The 21,105-nt window shown below is 30.4% G+C and overlaps 1 protein-coding gene across 1 annotated transcript; it reads left to right on the top strand.

Moving 5' to 3' along the window:
* Positions 1-8,682: 8,682 nt before the first annotated feature.
* Positions 8,683-20,186, top strand: LOTGIDRAFT_232871 (hypothetical protein; the record flags this gene model as incomplete). Its single annotated transcript, XM_009058165.1, has 8 exons — positions 8,683-8,712; positions 10,811-10,967; positions 12,805-12,987; positions 16,530-16,642; positions 17,097-17,300; positions 18,059-18,218; positions 18,604-18,682; positions 18,917-20,186. 8 exons carry the CDS (start codon positions 8,683-8,685, stop codon positions 20,184-20,186), a joined length of 2,196 nt encoding a protein of 731 aa, XP_009056413.1.
* Between the last annotated feature and the right edge of the window lie 919 nt (positions 20,187-21,105).

Below are 21,105 nucleotides of genomic sequence, written 5' to 3'. Positions count from 1 at the left end.
GCAAGATATTAAATAGACCTTTTGTACACCATCTCTGTAGCATTGATCTCTTGATAAACATAAAACATATTGATGGTAAAAACCACCAGTTCTACAGAAAGATGGTTTCTTTGCCCTAAGGGAAAGATTAACTATTTGCTATAAATTATTGGATGTTTTGCTTTGCCACACTGAATTAATCATTTCATATGCCCACGCTTTTGATTGTTAAATTGTTATCACTGTTTTTTTCTGATCATATTTCCTTCTAGAAATATAACTATAAAACCTGAAACATGTTGTTACCCAGAATATCACACTACTGGTTTGCAATCTTCAGACAAGCTATTTCTCTTCTATGTAGATATTTTTTTTAGGCTATCAAAAATAAGTAGGAACCATGAAGAACTCATTGTATTATTTTCAATGATTTTCTACATTTTTAATCAATAGTTAGAATGAAGGAAGTTTATCAGAAGGTTTATTTGACTAACCAGAAGAAGTGTGTCTTCGTGATCTATTTTAGTAACTATTTATTGTCAAGTAGAAAATGTCTTCGTGTGACAAGTAGAGGAATTTCTAAGACGTAATTTTCCACTCCAACATGATCACAAGAAATCAATAGTTGCCTCTGAAACTGAGGTTAGTCTTAACAATGAAACTAAGCCTACTCCAGTTTACATTAAAACAATGACCGACTTTCCAAATCAATAGTCTACAGATTAATAGGACCTTTTTTAAAACTAACACAAAAATTATAACATGGTCATAAATGTGAAATTCTAGACTCTATATCTCAAATTACATATTTCATTTATTTTCTACAATTGACACATTTTCCAGTCTGTAAAACAACAGCTCCTATCAACAGGCCAAAAAATCTGTAAAAGTAAAACAACAGCTCCTATTAACAGGCCAAACAATCTGTAAAACAACAGCTCCTATCAACAAGCCAAACAATCTGTAAAACTAAAACAACAGCTCCTATTAACAGGCCAAACAATCTGTAAAACTAAAACAACAGCTCCTAACAACAAGCCAAACAATCTGTAAAACAACAGCTCCTATCAACAAGCCAAACAATCTGTAAAACAACAGCTCCTATCAACAGGCCAAATAATCTGTAAAACAACAGCTCCTTTCAACAAGCCAAACAATCTGTAAAACAACAGCTCCTTTCAACAAGCCAAACAATCTGTAAAACAACAGCTCCTATCAACAAGCCAAACAGTCTGTAAAATAACAGCTCTAATCAACAGGCCAAACAGTCTATAAAACAACAGCTCCTATCAACAGGCTAAACGGTCTGTAAAACAACACCTCCTATAAACAGGCCAAACAATCTGTAAAACAACAGCATCTATCAACAAGCCAAACAATCTGGAAAACAATCTGTATAATAACAGCTATCAACAGGCTAAACAAGTCAACTGTAAAACAACACCTCAATAAACAGGCCAAACAATCTGTATAACAACTACCAACAAGCCAAACAGTCTGTAAAACAACAGCTCCTATCAACATGTCAAACATATTACATATCTTGCGGCATGTTGTATCGAAATATTAATTCACTAATATGCCAGCATTAGTCCTAATGTATTCTCAGTGTTTCAAGCTGTTAATTACAATTTAAGGGTCAGGTTTCTCATTTTAACAAGTTGTTTGACATTTGAAGACTAGCTGAAATGATTCTAAAAGTTATAATACCGTTTCAATGACAATGATATTCACAATTTGTCAGTATAAAATTAAAATGTCAAATGGAATACATGTGGTGTCAGATCATAATGAAAGAACAAATCCTAGATAACCTTTGCCAAAACGTGTGTGAAAAAGGAATCAATATAATCTAAACAATTGTTTCTGATATAAATTAGAATATTGATAGATAAATCAAAAGAAAAGTGCACATTAAAAGATGGATAACATATTTTGTTAAATCAAAGAAGGAAGGAATAAATTCAATTTGATCATTCCACACACTGGAAATGTTCATCAAAAATTAAATAATGATGCATGAAAGTTCTCGATTCCCCTGGCATGATTCTACAGACAATTATAATGATGGCACCCACGCAACTCAGCTAAAACATTTCACTTTAACTCTTGACTGTAAAGTGTGTCACTTAACAAAACACAGTATTGAGAGGTATTGTATTCCTTTCTGTCTACAGCAACAACTATATCAGTTAATGGATAATACCATTAAAATTATCTTACCATTCTCACTTATTCTCTGACATAGTTGATTTTCATATAACATTACTTAAATTGGTCTCTTGCCTACATTTCAAAACCATAATTATCATGCACTAGATTCAGATCTCACTCCAGACAAAATTTAACAGCGATGCTTAATTGGTGATTTGAGGAATCAGTCTTCAGTCAGATTTAACTCATTTCATAAAGACAATATTTTTTATAAAAAAATTCAAATGCTTATGTCATAACTACATTAAATTATATTCAACATCTGTGTTATATATAAGGTTATTAAATTTATATACATTATGAGGTATTACATATAACTTATATACAAACTGTATTCATTCTAATTGAAGACCCTGACCTAATCAACACCCCACCCCCCTTTTTTACAGTAACCCTTGCCTCCATAAAATGAATCATTGAAATAGAATGAGATCTGGAGCCTTACATTGTTTTCTTTAGATACCGGTATGCATTATAGCCCTTCTGAAAAAATGCAAGGTTCAATCAGAATGAATACGGTAGTTTTATTATTTGGTATCATTATTGATTTTATAAATAGGTCAATGGTAAAAAATATTGTTTTTATTGATTAAAAAAAGAAAGCCTTTATTAGTAAACCCTTATATTAACATTAATTGTACTGTTTAACCTAAATTCTTTTCATATAGATACTTTTGAAGTTGTAATATATTATTGGTTGTTGGTAATATATCATTTAATGAGCTCAATAGATTTCTACCTGCCTTTGATATTTGGAGGAAACTTTTAAATTTGTAAACCTTTTCTACATTTTCGTGTACCTAAGCTTAATACATATGGATAAAGATCTTCAATGTCAATTTCAGTTGGTAATCTGAAAGCTAGAGGACATCTTCCCTTTAATGTTTCTTATTATTTACCTACCAACAACACTGTAAGTCTGTATGTATAATATTGATAATTAACACAGGCTTTAAAAAGAATGATGATCAGTAATATATGATTAGTAGGATATTATTTTTTATATCCACTAGTATTGTCTCTCAATATAACATATAATCACGTTTCTGTAATTAACAAGAAAACCTATCATTTACACTACATTTAGACCCTAATTATTCCTTCTCACAGTAATCTTAGTGACTTTAGCTAACTAAATTTTACTTAGCACTTCAAAATAATAGTTCTTGCTTCTGAAATAAGACGGTTCTTTTTATGAGTTATATTCTCATTTCATTAGCACTAAACCTACGAGATTTAGATGGAGATTTATGGTCTCATTAATCTGCTGTCGAAAAAACGTTGCCATGCAATGCAGAAGCATTTGTTCTACACCCAGGACCCTATGCTCCTAGCTAAGCTAACATAGCTCTTACTAAGGTAGTTAGGATCCTTTCTTAAATAATGGATAGTGATAAAGAATTTGATCTCTTTCTCAATTTTCATTGGTATATAACATCAATTTATATCTGTCTACCCCAAATTATTCCCTGACCTTCATTGTGTTTCTTAAAATATAATTTGTTCCAGAAATTTTTTTTTGATGATAACACAAAAAGCTACTTTAGCTTATGGATATTTAAGCTTTTAGATATTTATTGTTTTAGGTGACCAAATAAACAACATAAGCTTACAAATAAGGTTTTAAATATATTATTACCTTTCAGAGAAAATAATCGTAACGTATCACTGACTTTAATAACAGTAACTGGTAAGTTTTCTTAATGTTTTCCTAAGCTTTTAACAGGACAATGACATGCAGGTCAGCTGTGAACTAAAGTCTGAATTGTTGATTATTATTGTCCAGTAAAAGAAAAGATGTAATATTTCACAATATTTAGTTAATATAAAGGCTATTATGTGACCTTAGTTGATTTTCTTTTTGCAGTCCATGTTGACAGTTATCTGTATGTTTATTAATACAATACAGTAAATAATATCTAAATAATCCTTTATCAACATTCATATCAGTGACTTTTTGAATGGTGAAAAGGATTGTCACCATCCACTATCATTTTAGTCTACAGAAATATTAGAACTGCACCATAACCTTTAAAATCCTTTAAAATACTCTAAAATACAAACTGATCCCAATGCTGCAAATTGAATTACCAGAAAATTTTATGTCATGTCTATAAGAGAAAATACCAATGACAATGTTATACTGTAATTTTAGATATATCAAGTCTTTAATAACTATTTTTCAAAATGGAGGCTCATGGAAAGGCGACTTGTCAAAAAAACTTTCAAACATGAATTAATTATGGATAGAATATGTGAATAGGAAGGTTAACACTGATATTAGTTTAACAGAACAATTCCCATTTCTGATACCAGGGTGTACAATTGACACCTAAAACAGATAACCTCTCCCTTTAATAACGAAACAAAGCAATAAGCAGATGCTGTTTATTCCACATCAAGAAGTTTAGTTAATCTTATTCTAGTACATTAATTAATATATTAATTATTAATTAATACATAGAACTACACAAATAATCTTATATTATATGTATTCTAATCAATCATTGACATTTCTTAATTAGCTCAAAGCAAACTGAGAAAATGTCAGAAATAAAACAGGCTGAAGATAGACTAAATGTAAATTTATCAAGGTTCTCAAGGGATTTTGAACTGAATCAGAATTGAATTTTTAATGGTGTGAGATTCCAACTAATGTCATGAGTTTGGTAAAAATATGAATTCATACAAATATTAACATAAGCTTACACTTGAAGTATATTTTGAGAGATATAAATTTTCATCAAAATATCACAGGAAACTCATCAATCTGTTAGAAAGGAGTTGATATTTTATCAATAATAATGTTCATAAAATGGATCAGTTTAAAAGCCATTGTTCAATGTAGTCTCAAGAAAAGATGGGTCATCTAAACTTCCAAACACACCTAATGCAGATAATTCTCGACACACATTCGACAAGGAGGTGTGAACATTATCACTTATTCCCGTTTCCGAGACTAAAGCAAGATTGATGGTGAATATATTCTTTTAATGGCAACATTGTATTGAACAGGTGAGAAGGTCAAAAGGCCTAGAATTAGTGATGTTGAATTTTAGGGAAATCAGAAGTCAGGAAAAGTAATACTGAAAGCTGAAATTGAACAAAAGGAAATTTTCAGACAACACTGTATCCCTAATCTTGTGAACAAATTCAAGCTAATGCTTTCAGCTTTTCTGTCTACCAGAATGATAAATTTCTTCCATAATTTAGTAAAAACCAGTACTAATATAAACTTCCTGGACTCAAAATTAGTTAAAATCATTAGAAAGTTTAAAGGTTAAAGAAGTATAGTCAGCCCGCTGTTACCAATACTCCAAAGTTTCATGATGGCAGTGAATGTAGTGTTATTTACACTATTGATAGTCAATAATCAATCAGCAGTATTTACATCATCACGGTCGGCCTAGTCACCATAACTTACTCTTATAATTCTTAGTATGTTCAATGATTGGATCTTTCTAGCATTTAAACATTACCAGTACTTCAAAAATACCCATTATATACACTATACAATAAGAAAACATCCAGACAAATACAACAGCTGGTTTTTAAGTAGACATGTTATGATATTCAGCTCTAAATTTATGTCACAAAATTATTGATTTTCCTAATAAATTTATAGAAAAATATAAAGATTTAAAATAAACACAAAATAAACTTTTAATGATAAAAAAAAAAATTGTGACCCTGCACATCGTATCAGGTATTAAGTTGCACTGCCCAGTAATGAGCTGGCAGTGAAGTATTAAAGGGGACTCAAATCTAGATATTAAATTGACTAAGCTTATATCTTCTGAACGGAGAAAGCTATTGAGATGGAATTGGTATCAAAATGTAGCTGATGACGTCAGGAATCCAAACATACTAATAACTCTACATGCACCAAATGCTACTTTAATACCTGGTTTGATGTACAGGGTCACAATTGAAAAATAAATAATTCAGTTTTTGTTGTAATCTATGAGCTTCTTCATGTAAAATTGTAAAAAAAAAACAGGACAGAAGGTTTTTTTTTGTTAAATCAATTCATCAAAACTATATAAGAATGAATTCAGGATAAAAAAAAATCAATGTAAGGTCGTTTTTTCAAGACATAGAAAAAAAGGACCCTTATTTTCATGAGCAAGGATCTTTTAAAACCAACAAGTATAAGTATGATTTTTTACATTTATCAATGTCCTGAAAGATGTACATCGAAGTATAGACATTAGACAAATCATCTGTGGAATTTGTTTTCTCCCACAAATGCGCAAAACACTTTGGCCTATTTCTGTTTCAGGATAAATAACTTCCATTTGTTATGGCAAGAGAAGGAAAAGGATATAATGCAAAGGGTTTTCTTGTTCATACTTAAAGCAAAATTTGCTTTTGTCAACATATTGACAACTGTAAATGTTACAAACCTTTGTATAGTCTTGTGGGCATTGCTGGCAATAATAAATGGAGTTGTTGTTTATCCAGAAATGAAAATGCACATTTTAAGTTCCGAACTGGCTATTTCTATCAATATTTTCATTTCATAGCATTTTGTTACATTTAGGTTCCATCCAACTTTTTACTAAAATAAGTTTATGGACTGTTGTCCTTTTAATTTTTGTGTTCATCATACATTTGATTATTAGGGTTGTTTTTTGGAATAAATTCTACCATTGTCTTAAAAATAGGAATTGATCTGCAAAACTAATCAGTAAGTGTTCATACCTTACCATCCAAATTTTAGCCTTCTTATCCACTTTTATCCATAATTATTTATGTTTGAAAGTTCTTTCTAAGAGCCTTCATTTTGAAGAGTGGCTGAGACTTTGTACAATTTTCAGCATTGGCATTAGCTTGTGAATGAAACTTATAAGTTATAAAAAGTGAACTTTCTAGTTACAGGTTATGCGTTTATGCTGTTTAAGTACAGTCAAGTAACCTAATTGCGTGGAAACCTATTATTCGTGGATTTCCGGAAATGATTAATAATTTACATGAGCGACCTTGCGTGTGACCTCCGCATTAGTTTGTTTTAATAAACATGGGTTTTCTGTACAATATCAGCTAGTAGAATGAATCCAGTATTTTCAAGCAAGGTAAAATGTATTAATGTATACTTTGACAAATACAAAATGGCGGATTTCAGTTATTACCAAACGTCACCATTTTTTGATCGGCCGAATTTCCTTATAATCCCAAGCGGTAATCGGAAATCCAAGTGTCGTCTGCTAGAATGTAATCCAACGAATGAAGTCACGTGATCAACTAGCAGATTCCGTGTCAGCAGAAAATTTCTATGGAACACAAATTGGACCATATCCTAATGTTGTTTCAACGACTTTTAGCAATAAATCATGCTACGTATCTTATTTTGTCAGTCACTATTTTTTTTTAAATCGTGGTTCTTTGAAGGAATTGTCACTAGTTATAATTACACTAGTAATGAATTGATATTAAAGATAAATACTAAGAGAAGTTAATTATACCACCCGGTATCCATACAAAGTGTTTTTCTAGACTTATTTATAGATCAAACATTATACACGAAAATAGGTGACACATTCCGACGCCGTTGCCGAGTTAGTTGCTCATGAAAAATGGGTCAAAGTGAAGGATTCATAAAGAAAATCGAAATAAACCAATTTTAATTATTTTGTAGAATATCTGAGGAAACATCTAAGACATAAAAAAAAAATTCGTTTTTTTAACTTTGACGAAATTCGGTGTTGAATCCTTATATCCACGAAAATCCACATTATATTCAAGGCCCAAATCAACCTGGGAACCATGGCTTTATGATAGTCAAATTTAAATAGTAAATTGTAACAAACAACATACATATCATTGTTAAGAAACAACTGACAGCTGCACTCTGTAAATTAGCAAAATCAAAAGCAGATCCACCAATGCCTGACAAAAGTAAATGTATGACAGTTTACAACGGTGTTGTACAATGTTACCAATCAATCAGTCACACTCAGTCAATAATAAAGACTAAATCTCAAAATATGGCATTCAAAAAAACATAGACCACTCACTTGACCGGGATTGAAATCTTGCTCCTGTACCCGTGAAGTAGTTCGGTACTGTCAGCAGCAGGCCGGCCAAAATTAGCTGCCAAGACATCGTAAATAAATCCAAATTCCTTAGATATTTTTCACTTCCATTCCGTCATCAATCCATTGACATATTGCTCTCTTCTCGTGAGATACCGTTACAAGCGAGAATATGACGTCAATTGTGTTTGCCATCGGCACAATCGGCACCACATGGAACATAGAATGACTCTATCTTCAACATACCCTTTCCATTTTGTTTCAGAGATAAAATGTCAATCAATATGACGTTTAAAAAAATCGAGCTAATCAAAGTATAACGATTTGTTTTGCCCCGCCTTAAACCTAAATTGTTGGCAAAGATGTCAAGTCAGTATAATAGAGTGTATAATCTACAGTGACTAAACATTCCTCATTGAAATTCATACGGAATTTCTTCAAAACAACAACAAGCATGGAGGGGAGAGAGGAGGTTATTTTTGAGGTGAGATAAATTTTCTCAGTTTTTAAGTGACATAATTATTGTAGGTCATGATTAATTAATTCTAGATACGGGACGTTTGATCCTTATTTATCTCACTCAGTCAATAATTCGATGAAATTGAATTGTAAATTTTTTAATAAAAAATTGGATTGTATTTGTAATGTATGAACTGAAGCGAAGGATTGAGAAGGGAAGGGAAGTGTCAAAAGTTGGTACTGGGATTGCGGTAAGGAACGTCTTATTAAAAAACTTGAATAACACACATACAAACAAACAAACAAACAAACAAAACGTGTGCCACAATCATTGAGTTAGTGTAGGTATTAGAATTAGATTTGATTTTGAGTAAGGTATATTTTTGAGCTGAATAAGGGACATAGCAAATATATCTTAATACTAGGTCTGCTTAGTATATAATTTCAAAATATTCCACTGTAAATTCAAACATACTGCCACTTCTATAATGATTAATATCTCAAGTAAAATATTGAAAAGGAAAATCCGAAAATTGTACTTATTGAACTAGACTAGTGAAAAGGTATTGTATATTATATTGTTACATCTTAATCATGTATATGTAGTAATAAAATGACTCATATGTCATCATCAATTATATAAACTAAGTATAAAATACTGTTTGAAGGTAAGTGATGATTAACTGCAGCTTCCTGATTGTTTACAATTTTGTCAGGATGCCAATCAATGATGCCTAGTACCGGTACTATAGGTAGTTCTCTCAAGAAAACAGGATATTTGCCAATTTAACTTGATGTTTTTTTGTGATGAGTAGGTCTATTAGATCATCTTTTATTGACATCATGATGATCTTATTATAAACTAATTTCTTTCAATTTCTAAACTAATTACTTAAAACTTTTCCATATGGTGTGGTTGATACTATAGCCTAATAGGTTCAATTGTTAGTAGCACTATAACCTCTAGATAATATAAGAACAGTACTGTTAGTAAAATGGATATGGTATCTCAATGTTTATAATCAGACATCTGCACATAATTTTGTATTATCCAAAACCACTGTTCAATCTATTAAAGATCCAACCCAATATACTAGCAATTATTACTACAGTATAGTTACAACCATAAATAAAAAATAGGCCTATATATGGCTACAATTAAGTTAAAATATTCATGTGGGGAAGTTTATCTGTGGAAAAGCATCTCTAGCAACTCTCCAATGAAGTTAGAAAAGTTTAAATTTGATATTATTATGATAAAATTTAAATGCTTGAAGATTTACCCGCTGGTAGTGGTAATGATATTAAAATAATTATCATTCCATTGAATCTAATTATACAATATTTGTTATGTATATAGTAATTAGATTGATTTACTATAAGTTAATTAGTCAGTATAAGATAGATTAGCTCTTTTATAAACTATTTTAAATCACATTATCAAATATTTAGAATTCTTTTGTTGACCTTTTTACTTGTTAATGATCCCTGCTGCACACCTTATGTTTTAATTATACACAACACTCCATTCTTTACATAATATATATATGACAGCAAAATAATGACATTCTTTATAATTGTGACTTTTGTTGATAAAATTGTAATTTAATTTACAATGTGACACAATGTCTATTTTGTTAAGTTTTAATTTGTAATTTGAAGTGTGTGTTTTTGTATTATTTCGAAGACATAAGATAAGCCAAATAACCCTGAGTTTTAAAAAGCAATTATTTTTATGTTTCTTATAGAGGCAATTAAAGAAATGAGAACAGTACATTTAAATTTGATATATTTTGTTAGCAATTGGAATTTCAAATTTGATTGAATCAGTAGAAAAAAAAAATTCTGGCAATAGGTCACGCTACAAATCGACAATCGACTTGATTGTTTCCAAACTTGTATCCTTGTAAACTTATATTGTTTAATTCTTTCTCTTATCTTTTTAAAAAATGCTTGGGCAATGTCCTGTATTTCATGCCATGGCTTTCCTTTTTCCCCACTAAAAGTAGTGAAAGATGATAAGCGCAATAAATGCTTGGATGAGAGAAATATTATTGTTGTTTTTGTCTTTAAAAGATATTTTTGTCTTCATTTAAATAATTGATTATTATTGTCTTTTGCAGGATTTTTTTTATCAGTATAACATACGACGAACAAAGTTGTTTCTTGGTAAAAAAGGAAAATGGAAGCTGAAATATTTAATATTAAGAATTCAAGGAGAGAAACCTATTATAGAAATTTATAGTAAAAAACCTAAAAATAATTCTATTAACCCAAAAGGTAGGTTTGTCCAACATTTAAATTTTATAAACTTAATGTTCTTAATGTACTAGTGCTCCTTATTAAGAAGATTCACTTAAAATTGTCAATCACTGTGAAAGGTATCTTATACAAGATTGTTATCTGACTGAACATTTGTAATTATTTATATTGTATTATGATATCAAAGCATTTTTTCACAGTCAGTAAAAGCTGCAACAGCAAAAATATTATTTAGAAATAGTAAGCTTATAGATATCAGGATTTGTTATTTAAAGAGCCAGAGTGCTATTCTGATTATCGAATGAAATGTTTGAAGAGTTATTTTAACAATTGACACTGTATTGAACATCAATAAGATTTCCAGTCTTTGTGTTTTAATATTGAGACTTCAAGACTTTGGATGAGGAAATGCTATATATGACCAGCAGCAAGGAGTAGAGATCTTGAACATGAATAACCAAGGTGAAAATTGACGAATAATAGAATATTAATTTTTGTGATTTTAAGAAAACATTAAGGAAATGTTAAGAAAATGTGTGTACCTTTCTGATTCAAATGAGAATTCAATATGTCATCTTGTCTCTAAATGGACTTGACCTTTCTCAGGTCAGATTAGATTGACCATGGTCTGTGTTGACCCTTTGATCATTTTCTCTCCTTAAAACACATTGTATACATAGTAGATCTGTAGTGTTAACATAGAAAACATCTTAAACAATCTGTTACAATGACCAATGTAACAATTTGACATTGTGAAAATTTGTAGCAAACGCCTCCCTTTTTGGCTTCTTATTGTGTAAATTTGTTTTAACCAAGCCCAATTACTAGTATGTCTTTATAGAAACTATCATGTAGAAATAACTAGAGATATAAAATAATGATGTTGCACATTCCCGAATACAACTTGTAAATTTAGATGTTGTGATGGGTGTCATTGTCAAACACAATTGTCTTAAAAGTGATGAGTCTATGTCAGATTTTAAAAAGTGCCATAGATTTTCACCTGTAGTAGCTGATAAATCTAATATTTAAACAAGTATATTGTGGGTGACCACTGGAAAACTCGTATATGCCATATGTGGTCATTTTGACTTTTTGGTACAGTTCTCCAAGCTTGTAAAATCGCAGATTTAAAACCTTTTAAAAATATTATATTATACGAGATTCAATATCCTATTTCTGCAAATGAAAAGGAAAAACTTTGTATACTGGAGTAATCAAATTGTTATACGAGGTTTAAGGTTTCAATGAATGAAAACCATGAATAGCAGAGTGAAAATAATACGAGATTTCAAGCAGTCACCCACGATATCTCTGCTTTAAAAACATCAAAATCGCTCTAATTTAATTACTGATTTTTCTAAAATTGTAACAATGTTTATACTTAAAAGGAAAAAATATTAAACCACTTTCAAAACTTGAAATTGCCCTCAGATCTTAAATCTCAGGCTTCCTAACTTCAATTTAAATAAAAGGTAGCTTAACACATCACAAAATGAATTTAATTCCACAGACAATTATTTATTGACAACTAAATGATAAGAATTGCTGGAGCTGGAATACTTTCATTTCATTATCTCTCTTTTGGATTTCATAGCTGCAGAGAACTGTTTTAGGGACAAGTCAATCAAAAATTGGACTCCTGGGACAGTTTGGGATTCTTTTCTTTGTAATACCTGGCCTAACTCTAACTCAAACTCTAGGTTGTACAAGTTCAAACTTGTTCAAAAGTTGGATGTTGCGGTTGAGATATGTTTGTGGACCATGTAACCTATATCTTAATGTATCCAAACTCAGTCCATTAATATTTTGCTATGATACAGACTTGATATCTCTAAATGTGTGTTTTTTTCAGGAGAATTTGTCTTATGGCCAACTTTTCGTGTAGAGAAAAGTATCAATGCTAAAAATCGACAATTTAGTTTTGAGATTTCAACACCTGATCAACAGTTATGTCTTTCATCTGATTCCAAGAAAACTGCAGACATCTTTGTCTTCCTTCTTCAAATTCAAACCAAATTAAAATCTCAAGTTCAAGGTAGGTACTGGGGTGATTTTATTTGACAAAATCTTTAACATGAGGCCTGTATATGATGGTACATGGATTAGTTTTAATTTTTAAAGTAAAAGATCTTACTCTAGTTGCTTGCTTAAACTGCCTGTCCTTATGAGTATTGTATACCTGAAACACTTGTTAAAACATGAAATGAGCTCTTGTCAATAGGTTCTCATTATTTCTTGATAAATTTATTCAAGTTTTTTTAACTGCTTATAATGAGTGACAGAAAAAGATAAGGATTAAGAGAAATGCTAGTCATTCATTTTTTTGTATTATTCAAATCTATCAAACTTAAAGGCTTTTAAAGTTGATCTAGACAAGTTAGGTCTAATTATTTCACAATTTCATGGGTCATTTGAGGCCTTCATATTAAAGATTGACTATTAATAGTGAGGTAATGAAATGTATAAAAGGATATATATGTATATTAGAATGTTTTGATGATTGTCAAGTATAAATAACTAACATGAAGAGATGTTATTGGTGTCACTATAACCTTCTCTTTATATTTTATTCTCACCAATATCTCTTAGTTTATGTTCATTTTATCATAGGATTGGTTAGTTATCGCTTTTATACTGCTTTCATGTAACATTCAAGTAATGCATCATCTGTTGTATTTTCCAATTTTATGGCTGAGTTTCTGTGTTCTTTATGTTTTGCTCTGAACTTCAATATTATTAAAAGGTTTTCCAGTCGTCAGATCTGAATTTAAACTTCTCACAACTGTGTTAAGGTAGCACTTTTCAAGATTAAAATCTGATATCCTGTATAATTAGGCACAAACTATTAAAACTGTCAATTCCTGAATATTTTCAAATAGTAGTAGTAGTAGTCATGCAGTGAAATATAATGTCTTATGTCTGATTAACATCAATGTAATTCAAATTTAATCACAATTTTGTATCTTTTTTGCTTTCTCATAATTTTAATCTACATTGTAATCTAAATGGTTTTCCACCAAAGATCCAACCATATGATGTTATATTTAACCAATCAAAGCGTGTTTATTAATTTCAACATCATCTTCTATGGTTTAGTTGTTTAAAACAAGATCATAATGCGGTATATTTCCAGCCAACCCATTATTCCAGTTTATTCTGATTAATCCAGTGTCAAAGTGTTTGAGCAGCTAGCTGGAAGAAATAAGTTATAAATTATCTTTGTAAAACTGATAGTTTCTCTCCATTTCAACCCATTCTTTATATATTAAGATCAAAGTGAACAGTAAGAAGTAGTTAGTAGTATCTATAGTTGAGAAAAATAAAAGCTTTTAGTACTAATGACTTCCTTGTCATGATAGCAGGAATATATCATGTCTAATGGGTATTAATGTATATCCTGCTCTATTTATTAATGATTTATACTTGTTATTTTCAAAATATTTGCAAGTATTTTAGACACTCTAGAAAGCACAAATCCTGACAGATTGTGAAGAAGTTTTATATGGTTATCATTCAAGGATGAACCCTATCGAAAAAATTAAAAAATATCTAACATAAGTTATTGCCCTTGTTCTTCAAAACAGGTACAATTTTTAGCTGGTAATCATTGGAGAAAGAACAATTCGCTGCAGATTTGGACAAAACTTAGTTATAACAACACAAATTTTAAGCTGGTGAACACTCTCAAAGTCATAATTCCTGATAGATTTCAATGAAAACTAATGAAATTATTTATTATTGTCCAAGAATGAACCCTTGTGAAAGTCAAAAAATAGAAAAAAAAATTGAATTATTGCTTTTGATCTCTGAAATGTGTTCAATTTTTAGCATGCACAATTCTCATTTAATCAATATATTTCTGGACTATCTTCTGAGTTATGAATAAATGTCAGCACCTCATGATATTATACAGTGTAAGTTGAATGATAACAAATTCATTTGTTAAAGAAATAAGAATGAGTTTTTAGTCATGAATATTTATAAAATGTGTTGTTAACCTTTTCTAAGTAATTATATAATAAATCTACACCCACAATATTATTACTAATATAATTAACTATAATCATCTAGTATAGGTCTATAAATTACTTGTATGTTGCAGACTATCAAATGAAGTGTCAAAAATATAAAGAGAAAACTGACATATTGAGCTAGAATTGAGATCTACATGAAAGTTTAATGGATATGGGTAAAAGGGATCGTAAATGAAATTTCTAGTGTCATTCTTCTGGTAGAACTAATGACTCTCTTCATGAACTAGTATTTCATTTGAGCTCTCTGAATAATGAGTCTGGTTTCTCCTATCAGTGATGCAGGTCAGAGGGGCTAAAAAAGTGGGACAATAAATATAATAAAACATCTAGGATAATGCAGTAATCAATGACCATGTATGATTTTTGTTGCAACTTTATGCTGAAGTAAATTTATTTTGAATTTATCCACAGATGTATGTAAAGATATTCTTTCTTAAAGCCTTTAGGGTTAACAACATATCATAAGGTTATCTTTCTTAAATCTGCCCATTATAAGTTAAACCTGTTACTCAATTGTAAGGCCTGAATAGGGAACCTGGGTAAGGCCTCAATTTGGGAGGTTATTGATGAATTTCAATCAACCTGCAATCAGAATTTCTGCAATTGGTTAAAGCTCCTTGAGTCAATTCTTATTCACTCTGTTTTCAAATTCTAATCGTCAAAGACTTTGACATTGAAATTTGAAACAAAATCTGTCCTTGCGAACTGATTTGTGTTGCCCGTCTTCATAAACTAAATCAGCAGAAAAGTTCTGCATAAAACTCCATTTCATTTTATAAAAAGCACTCATAGAAAATAATGTTATCATGGAACTTTTTTTTATATTCCACGTATCAACTGGAATTCTAAATAATTGCCTTACACATTGTTTTGTTTTACTGATGCAAATCACTGCCACTATATAACGAGAAACAATCAATGTACATGATTTGAATTGTGTTTACATTAATGGAATGGTTTTTAAAAACTATTTATAGTTTCTGCAGGTTTGTTGTAGAGAATTATTAATGTTAGGATTGTATTGTATATATCTGCTTGAACTAGCTTGATAAATACAGGTAAAATAATTAGTGTGCTGAATGTCAAACTAAATTGATATTAACCTGAATCTCATTAAAAATAAATTAAATTATGTTACATAACTCTTTTTTCTAATTATACTTACTGTAATAAATGTTAACTTGTTTTCGCAGTAGATTGAAGGCATCTATTGTAATTCAAATACTATTTCTTACCAATATATTATGTATTTAAATAGTCATTTTATGTGATATTCCATACTATGTATATAAAATGGTACATGTCTTTTATATGTATATTGTATGGTATATGCATTTTATATATATATCCAATAACATGAATATGTGCTATATTTAAGTTTGCATTAATATGCTATAATCAGTAATCAATATGTTGTATTGTGCATTTGATATGCTTTAACATGTATACATGTGTCATATTAATGTGCTATAAAATGTAATTGGTATTGTATATTGTGTATTTGTTATACTATTTGAAGTGTTATGGTATATTATATTTGTAGATGATATATTTAATGTTGATGCTGATGATAGTGATGCTAGTAAAGATATAGGAGCTGTTGATTCACCATGTATATTACATTTATCACCTTGTGGTATAACATTAGCATTGAAGGTAAGAATTCATCAGAACTTCGTTTTGAAATTTAGCAGTCTATCTTTAAAATATAAAGACTTTTTTCAGTATTATAGGCTTCTGAAGATTAAATGCAAATCACACTATTTTGGAAAGACAATCTGATGTTTAAAAGAGACCCTTCTCATGTTGGAATTAGGAAATAAGACCTTTGAATGTTGAAAGAGAAATTTCTATTTAATGTGAAAATAGGACTTTCATAATATGAAATAATACTTTATATAGAAACTTTCATTATTTGAAAGAGGATGTTGCTTACTTAATAGAGGATGTTGCTTATTTGAAAGAGGACCCTCCTATGTTTGAAAGAAGACCTTCAAAGACCTTTGAATGTTTGAAGGAGAATCTTGTTGAAAAGTGTTGCCTGTGTTTCCAGATTTCTATTTGAACAAATTTGAAACCTTTTGGTTTTTCTATTGTTTTTATTTTTCAGGAATCTCGTTCAGTATTAGCACAGTGGCCTTTAAAGAGTATAAGATGTTTTGAGAGTAGTGGGTTTGGTCAGTTAACATTAGAAGCAGGACGTGTTGCACCAATGGGAGAAGGTGTATATAATTTCCAATGTTTAACTGGAGATGATAATGAAATATATGATATATTAGATCAATATATAGTTAATACACTAGATAAAGCTAAGGTAAATAAAATCTTTACTTAATGTAAAAATTTGATACCTAACAAAGTGCACTAGAAGATATGACAATGGCTTTATCCATTTCAACCATTGTATTTAAACTTTGCATAGCTTGGCCTTAATGTATGCATATAATGTGTGTGTGGGGCTTTTAAAGATTATTGTATATGCATGCTGGATCAAGATTCAGAGAAAAGAAAAAGAAGAAGATAAATTATTCATAATGTGTTGAATGTCATACACTTTCTTAATCTCAATCAAATGTATATCTATCAAAGAAGAAATGGTTGCATGTAGTGTTACAATTACATTTAAATTGATATAGATTGTTTGATTGGATTGTGTTAAACAGCAATAGTGATTAATAATTGATATAAATTACATTGTTAATCAATAACACATAGGGTGAATAATATTATCATCATCCAGTATTGATGATATTTTCTCTTCTCTATGTTTGAGATGAATTTTCGTATGTTACATGTACAATATGGCATCAATATTTTTCAGATTATCTGTATACCTTTACAGGAATATGTCAACAGGAATAATGAGGAAAGGTGACTCATTCTATGTCACCAGACTTTTTCATGCTGACTGAGATTAAAACCCACTATCACCTTTTTTTGACTTAACCGTACACAAGACATTTATTTAAATTTATAATGGTTTACATAAAGATAAACCCGTAACTTGCTTATACTGAGTAGTTATTTACAAATGTACATTGTAACTGAAAATAGTACTTATTTATCGTTTAGCCACATAAAAAAGGAACAGCTGAAGAAATAGCTGAATATTTAGAAGAATTTGATAAGTTACATGGTTTAACCACAGTATCAGTCCAATCAAAAAACAATAGTGATATAATATCTATATTAAAAACTAACTTTAATTATGATGTCAATTCAGATAGTCATGGTAAGTGATCAATTGTTCGTTCTTCTGAATTCTAAATTAATTCAAATAGGGGAAGAAAAAATTGTTCATGGTGTATATTGGTTTGGTCGCTCCAAGGTCATTTGATATAAGAGATATAATGTTGAATGGTACATGGCTATAGAAAATAATCTTGATATTTGTAGCAATTCAAAATAATTGGTGGTGCCTGAAGTTATTAATTATAAACTGATATTATTATGTACATCTAAAGGCAATAAGATCACAGTAAGACTATATTTGGCCTACAAGATAATGTAAACCACTTTCTGAGTTATGATTGTCAATCCTTTGATAAGAGTTAATAACATGTAGGTTTTTTTATACATTATATATGCTTATAATCAGTTGAACTCTATGTTTTCAGATGAAAATGATGAAACAGATGGAGTTGTAAGAAGAACTAAACTAAAAGTACATTCAAGATCACAAACAGCATCTATAGGGTACATAGCTTGATAGATTCACATAGTTATTAATTTATATTTAGGTGTAATCTATACTGTCTACATTAGACAAGAATATTAAAAAGGCATGATTCAACATTTTTGGTTGTCAATTAAGGCCTAAAGCAGCCCTGGAAGGTGGTAAAATTTGACCCTAAAATAACTCTTAATTTTTGTCAGAGAATAATAGAGTCATAGTTAGATAGATAACTTACAATATGCATTCTATTTCAGATATCGAAAGTCACAGTTTGATCCTAGATCAGTTAATCCAGTCAGACCCCCGCCACCACCACTTAGAAAAACCCATGGTAGTAATGATCATGATGCCACCTTAGTAACATCTCGTCCACCTCCACCACCTCCTAGACCTGGCTCAGGAAACCGAATACCAAATTGCACTCGACCTCACAGGTCACGACAGCGTAGAAGTTCTAGTATATCTTCTGCCAACAGTGGTGGTTCTATTAACTATATACAGGGAGATAACTCTCATCATAGTTCAATGGAGTTTCCACCTCCACCACCTGAAGCCCTCTTAAATGTCCACAGTTCGTATTATGAAGGTACTCAAACAACAGGCAGAATGAAGTCATCTCGGGAAAAGAAGCATAGAACAGAGAATTTGAAGGATTCTCAGAAAGCCACGAGTTGTGAAGATTTAAGTAGCCACATGAAAACTGTATTATATAGAGATAACTCTGTTGATAGTTTAGATGATCTAGTACACCAAACAGATGAAAATATGTATACTTCCAAGCTACCTGTTCCCTTTCCTAAACTACAAGAGTTTCGTGCTAGTGATGATTTTGATAAACACGAACGAGATCGCAGTCAATCTGTAGATTATTATAATTCAAGAAGAGATTCCAGTGTTACTAAAAGTCCTGGTCCTAGTGCTAGACATTTACGACGTATTCTATCAAAACAAAAACATCACGAAACATTACGTAAATCAAATTCTAATCCTAATTTTTTAAATGTTGGCAGTAAACAGAATCTTTATGCTCAATCTAATGGTGTAAAATCACCTTCACATGGCTCGCCAACACTTTCACATAAAACTAAACAAGCTAGTCGATCATTATCAAGTATATTTCCTGGCAATCTACGACGAGCTTTAAGTCGCGAACGAGTCAAAACAGACAAAGATAGTCGCTCCAATACTCCCTCTCATAGTAGATCAAATAGTATAGATCGCTCATCCATCAGGCGTAGAAGATCCAATTCCATCAGAGGTCCTAGCATTAAAGACATCAACTTTACTGAGAGAACTAGATCTTTCCGTAAAGTGAAAACAACTGATCAAAAAGACAATATTTCACAAAACGCGAACAATAATAATAATAATTTTAAACGTGCAATAAATGGTCCTATAACACAATGTAATGATATCAATGATAATATACGAGCGTCTGCCAGGAGGAAAGAGAATCCTGGGTATAATAGAATAGAGAAAATAATACGCTTACCTAGTCGGGAACGAGAGGAAACACGCTGTTAATATTGAGCATTGATATGAGAAATATTTAACTATATACAATCCTTATTTTTCATTATTATCTGCTTTTGAATTTGATAAACGCTTATAATTTAGTGTGGAAAATTTAAGTATGATACCACCCAATGCTTTGATACTTTTTTCTTATAGGTAAATATTGCCCAAATGTAATATGCCTACATAAGTATTCAGCCTGGACAGTTGGCCCCCCCCCATTGAGTCAGTCTGCCACTATTTGTACCCCAAGTCTTGGAAGGCTTGTGCTGCTTCTGGTGCCTGTCCTAAGATAAAATTATACTTTGATAGTGTTATGTGCCTTCTATTGATGGAGAATTAATGTACAATGTAAGTGATACGTTTTTAATAAAAACCCAGTGACTGTAGTATACTAAATAGTCTTTCCTATTTATTATATTGTTCATCATAATATATATTGACCTTGCCAAATAGTTCTGTGCCAGATTTTTTATATATCCTTTATATGTGTTCATTAATCCTACTTCTTCGTATATGTAATATTTCTTCCTTTATGTAAATTAGGTCTTGTTATAATGTATTGTTGAATGTCAGTATTTGTTAAATTTGCATATCAAGTTTCAAATGAAAAGTTTCATTCCTTGAGGCTATAGAACAATGATATATTTTAATATTGACTCATCATGTACCAGTACTCTGGTTTATTTTTTACAATGAGAACTACTGTACTTAATGAAATAATGTGGTTTTTAGATACGATCATATAATACTGAATTCAGTCCTATTTTATCATTCTAAGATGAAGACGTGCATGATGCAAATTTAATTTCTGATCTAATTTAAAGTATCGATTAAGGTTTGAATTTGTGGACAATGAAATGTATGAGTAAGTAGTACAACATTAATAATAGTAGGCTAAATGTACTTTGACTGGGTACTGACGCGT

The sequence above is a fragment of the Lottia gigantea genome, assembly GCF_000327385.1.
Source record: "Lottia gigantea unplaced genomic scaffold LOTGIsca_33, whole genome shotgun sequence".
Taxonomy (NCBI): Eukaryota; Metazoa; Mollusca; class Gastropoda; family Lottiidae; genus Lottia; species Lottia gigantea.
The sequence above is the reverse complement of the archived record's forward strand: the minus strand, read 5'-3'. Positions and strand labels throughout refer to the sequence as shown.